The 5,179-nt window shown below is 33.4% G+C and overlaps 1 protein-coding gene across 1 annotated transcript in view; it reads right to left on the reverse strand.

Moving 5' to 3' along the window:
- Positions 1 to 268: 268 nt before the first annotated feature.
- The window catches only part of LOC108373371 (uncharacterized), a gene marked incomplete at its 5' end in the record, with an annotated part of 22,391 nt that continues 17,480 nt past the window's right edge, over positions 269 to 5,179 (reverse strand). The window contains one exon of the mRNA XM_017629245.1: positions 269 to 789. Coding sequence (XP_017484734.1) covers positions 566 to 789 — 224 coding nt within the window. The remainder of the gene's footprint in view (positions 790 to 5,179) is intronic.

A 5,179-nucleotide genomic window follows, 5' to 3' on the forward strand; every position in this document is an offset into this window, starting at 1 on the left:
AAATATGGGAAAAGGTTTTTTTTTTTTAACAGCGGTCATCCCTCGGCTGGCAATGACAAACCTCCGAGTGTATTTCTGCCATGAAAAACAGCTGCTCATTAAAATACAATCGCCGTTCGGAGTCGGCGTAAAACTGTAGGTCCCTCCGCTTTGTGTGACAACATCAAGGCGCACGCCACAAGTCGGAGGAGAAGCTCGGCCAAACACTAACATATGTGTAAGCGCCAATCTATTATTATTATTATGTTACATCAAAATTGTACAAGTATTTATGTTTTTGTATGCATTCATTTTCGTTTATTTTGCGGCTTTTATAATATATGCATAATGTTAGATTAAAGACCTAAAAAAGGCACACGTATTCACGCATTTGTATTTATAAAGATGCTAAACCTACTTGTATAATATATGGTTACTTAATACATATCTGTTTCGGAGTTTACGGACACGTTTTTTATTCAAAAAATTTTGTGAAGTATTTATGACTTATGACTACACTGTATGTATATGTCGGCTATATATGTATATGTAAATTTGTATAAAATTAGATTAAAAAATGAATGTGCTAGAAATGATCCACTTTTACTGAAACTGTATGAGCCGCGGCATTGCTTGGCAAATCGATATTGTCCCATTCTGTGTGCAAATTTTTTTCACTGTCTGTAGCTTTCAACGCCAATCCCAATGATGCTGTTCGGCCCGCACAATGCGGAATATTTAATGTCACAGGCGCTAAGAATTCGAGTCCCTGTGGACCACACATTACCAAAGGAGATAGCATTGTTTCACCTGTTGAAAAATGTGAAATAATAAGTATAATACATGTACATTGTATATAAGAGCAACATTAATAGAAAATTGAAACAATGTATTGAGCTGAATCTCTGGATTTTAGTTCATAATAAATACACCCAACATACAGTGGGGAGCGAAAATTAGTTAAATGTTTGCAAGGGTTTTAAATTTAAATTCTTTTTCGTTCTTTTTTTATAAACATATTATACATACATTTATTTATAATATTAAAACAATTTTCATTAAAATTTTGAGCCTTATAATGTGAATTTTAAAAACTTTTTGGATTTTCAGTTTTATAGCCTATTAGATAATAAAGTGCAAGTTTTAAACGGGTGAAAAATCGCGGTGGTTTTTAAAATATTTTTTGGTGACGGCTTTTGCGATTTTTTTTCACATAATAAGCACAATTTATAAAAACCGGCGTGGATTTTCTTAATTTTTTTTTCAAACGGTCTTGATATTTTCTTTTATAAGAAATTCATGGATGTTTGGAAAAAAGTGCATGAAGCCGTCAGCAAAAAAAAATGGTAAACATCAACGCGATGCTTAAAATTTCAAAAAAAAATTTAAAAAAAATCAGATTGATAAGTTCAAAATTATAATGAAAATTTGTTAAATTTTTTTAAGTTCTGAATAAAGCTTGAAAGGTTGATTTATAATCACCATGTACTCATTTCTGCTCCCCACTGTAAGTTAGTTATTTTTTAGTGTAAAGTTATACGGGTGCATATAAAAAGTCAGAGTGGGGAAATGTTTAGAAAGTCAACAAATGCGGAATTTACGCAATCAATGGATAAACAAGATTACCAACACGTTCGTGGACAACAGAGTTAGTCACTAGCATAAAATTATTATATACATACATATGTACATACAGTACATATCTAAAAAGCATGCTTACCAGGGGTGCCAACCGCTCCAACCTAAACGGTTCGGTTCAGTGGTTCGAACCACTAAGAATAGATGGTACCGTTACAAGAACAGTTTAATGAGTATCTTTGAACCGCGGTTCGGTTCTGTTTAAATGGTTCAATTTTACAAATACTAAAAGCATAAACTACCAAATCGCTGAGCGAATTTCGTCAGATTGGAGCGTTGCCGTGGTGATATTCGCCTTGTCAACTGAATGACAAATAAAAAAATATAACGAGTAGGTATATTTTAAGCAAAAAACATAACCGACTTCAATTCTCATATAAAAATTTAGGAGTTCCGCTAATTTCTTCATAATCCAATGATGGGATATAAACCAAATTAGTATGAGACCACCCTTGAAGTACCACCTTTCCGAAAAAATTATCGAAATCGGTTGACGAGGTTATGCAGTAACATACTTACAAAAAATATTCCCACGAATTGATAACCTAGTCCATTTTTTGAAGTCGGTTCAAATACAAAAGCGAACAAATGAATACAAATTTCTCCCATTCTGCTTCTTTATGATAATTATCTGAAAAAATGCGACGAAGTTTGCTCATCGATTTGATTTTCTTTAAACTTTAAATAATAGTAATACCATAAAAATTAAAAAAAATACTACATATAAAATTCAAATATGCACAATGTTTAACAAATCTATGCTAATAAACTGGTGTCCGTGCATGATGAAATGAAGTCGGAAGGTAACTATTACTTAAGAGGTTTTAATAAATTATATAATTTATTATCCAATTGTTTTCAAATACTCAGAAAGGCGAAATTAAGATAAAATGAATTAACTTCTTAAAGGTTTGGATGAGTCGTAAGACCTCAAAATCTTGGCTTAGGGTTGAATTCAGACTATCCTCAATTTCGAACTTAACCCCCTAATCTGTAATTAAAAAACAGATTAGCCATACAAAATTCATCCCTCGTTAATCTGTAATTATAACATAATCTCAGTTTAAATTGATAACTTTTTGGTTTCCAACCTAGATTTGTCCATTATTTGATACAAAAATTGACCTAATTTATCTGAAAATACCACAGTGGCAGAGAAAAGAAATTTAACTTATCCTTGCTTTGTGAGTAAAACTAGCACATCAAATTTGACAGCTAACACAGGCCAATAAAAATGGTAAAAATTGTTGTGTGGCAAATGCTACAGCTGTTTTTGATACGACTTTTTTCTGCTGATTACTAATCCGTAAGCATAAAGATTCAAGAAAAATGAGGGCAACGTGTAAAAATCGTTTTTTTGCAATATTTAAGAAGCAAAGAAAAAAAGGCTAAATATCTTTCCATTTAGGCCTTAATTAAAGCTAGAACTCTCGACTGCTATCCCTCAAAATACCGTCCCTGCACCTTGACTTGATAGGCATTTATTTAATAGCAAAAACTTATTTTGGCGAAGTTTGAGTACCTACTCCAATTTAACAAAAGTTTATAGAACCTTCCGCCGCCGCTGTGATGTAGTGGTAAGCAGTGCGCGCTTACACTCCGCAGGGCAGGGCCGGATCTACTGGGAGGGGCGTAATAAGTGAAAAAAATGGTCAAAAGTAGTGTTCTCCGAAAAAAAACATGCAAAATCCACGGGATTTATTCCAAAACAAAAAATTTATATATTTCTTATTATACTAGTATTATAGATTTTGAGACGAGAAACACGATTCCACTGCTCAAAATTCGAAAAAATGTCAACCTCTCAATTTGAAAAAAAAATATTGCGTAAAATGTCGAATGAAATTTCAGAATCGTAACTATTTAGTTCTCAGACTTCTACCTTTTCTCAAATTAAAGGTCTTGCATAGCACTTAAATTGTGTGAAGGATGCACAGCTGCATGCAAATCATAAAAAATGCAATATGTATATAATACATTTTTTCAAATTGAGAGGTTGGCATTTTTTTTCGTTTTTTAAACAGTGGAATCGTGTTTCTCGTCTCAAAATCGTTAATATTAATATAATATAAAGTACAAAAAATAATTTTTTTTTAATATATCCGTTGGATTTTGCATGTTTTTTTGAAAAACAATATTTTTGACCAAACATATGACTGACAACAATGATTTATAAAAATATAATTCATTTATAAACAATATCTAATAAAATAAAATAAAATGTCTATCATACGTGGGCGTACAAAATTTTTGATTCTCATTTCCCCCCTCCTAAAATCGGGTTCACGATCCGGCCCTGCCGCAGGTCCTGTGTTCAAGCCCAGCCAAAGAAACATCGCAAAAAAATTTAGAAAAAAGGTTTTTTTCTTAANATTTATAAAAATATAATTCATTTATAAACAATATCTAATAAAATAAAATAAAATGTCTATCATACGTGGGCGTACAAAATTTTTGATTCTCATTTCCCCCCTCCTAAAATCGGGTTCACGATCCGGCCCTGCCGCAGGTCCTGTGTTCAAGCCCAGCCAAAGAAACATCTATAGAGTAAGCAACATAAAGGTTTTTTTCTTAACAGCGGTTGCCTCACGGCAGGCAATGGCAATCCTCCGAGTGTATTTCTGCCATAAAAAGCAGCTTCTCATAAAAATACAACAGTGTTGCTAGAAAAAAATTATCAAATCCTCAAAAACAAATGAAAATATGAGTATTGTGTACTCCATCCAAGAAATGCGATGGACGGGGCAAGGAAAAATAAGCGTGAAGCCTNAAAAAGCAGCTTCTCATAAAAATACAACAGTGTTGCTAGAAAAAAATTATCAAATCCTCAAAAACAAATGAAAATATGAGTATTGTGTACTGCATACTATTTACAGGTACTTATTGTGAAAATTAATTAAATTCTCCAATTCAATTGGTACATTTGTTCTTGCGGTTCAAACAAAGTATCACTGTTGTTTTTAATGCCTTGGTTTGTATATAATATTGCTGCAACTATATCAGTGCTCAATCTGGTCCTCAAGTCAGTCCCACACTTTTTTAAATTACTAAATATACGTTCTACTGAAGCATTTATTTAGCAATGCAGATATAATTTTCTTTAATTAGGAAACTTATATGANCTGGCCGTGTGTTCGCCGAGTACTGGCGTTCACCCCGGTGGACGAACGTCTAGCCACAATCNTTTTTTAAATTACTAAATATACGTTCTACTGAAGCATTTATTTAGCAATGCAGATATAATTTTCTTTAATTAGGAAACTTATATGAACCTGAAGAATCTTTTAATACAAAAACTTTTTCCCTATAATTTTCTGGATCTGGAGGATGGTTCCGTGCGCAGAAGTGGAAAACTTCTGACTGCCATTCACCTGGGTGTGGCCAGAAGCGATTCTTGTGCGTGCGGTTAAAATCGCAGCTCACAACTTCCGGATATTTATATCCACTTATCCTCTGGGTCGCAACCAAACACCCGTTTGGGAGCGAGCTAAAGTGAGAAGGCGTAAAACTTCGCGTGCGCTGGGTTTGGGTCCCGCCACGTTAAAACCCCGCCCAATGAAAA

This window comes from Rhagoletis zephyria, unplaced genomic scaffold (genome assembly GCF_001687245.7).
Source record: "Rhagoletis zephyria isolate East Lansing unplaced genomic scaffold, Rhagoletis_zephyria_1.1 Rzeph_scaffold_06636, whole genome shotgun sequence".
In the NCBI taxonomy this organism is placed as follows: domain Eukaryota; kingdom Metazoa; phylum Arthropoda; class Insecta; order Diptera; family Tephritidae; genus Rhagoletis; species Rhagoletis zephyria.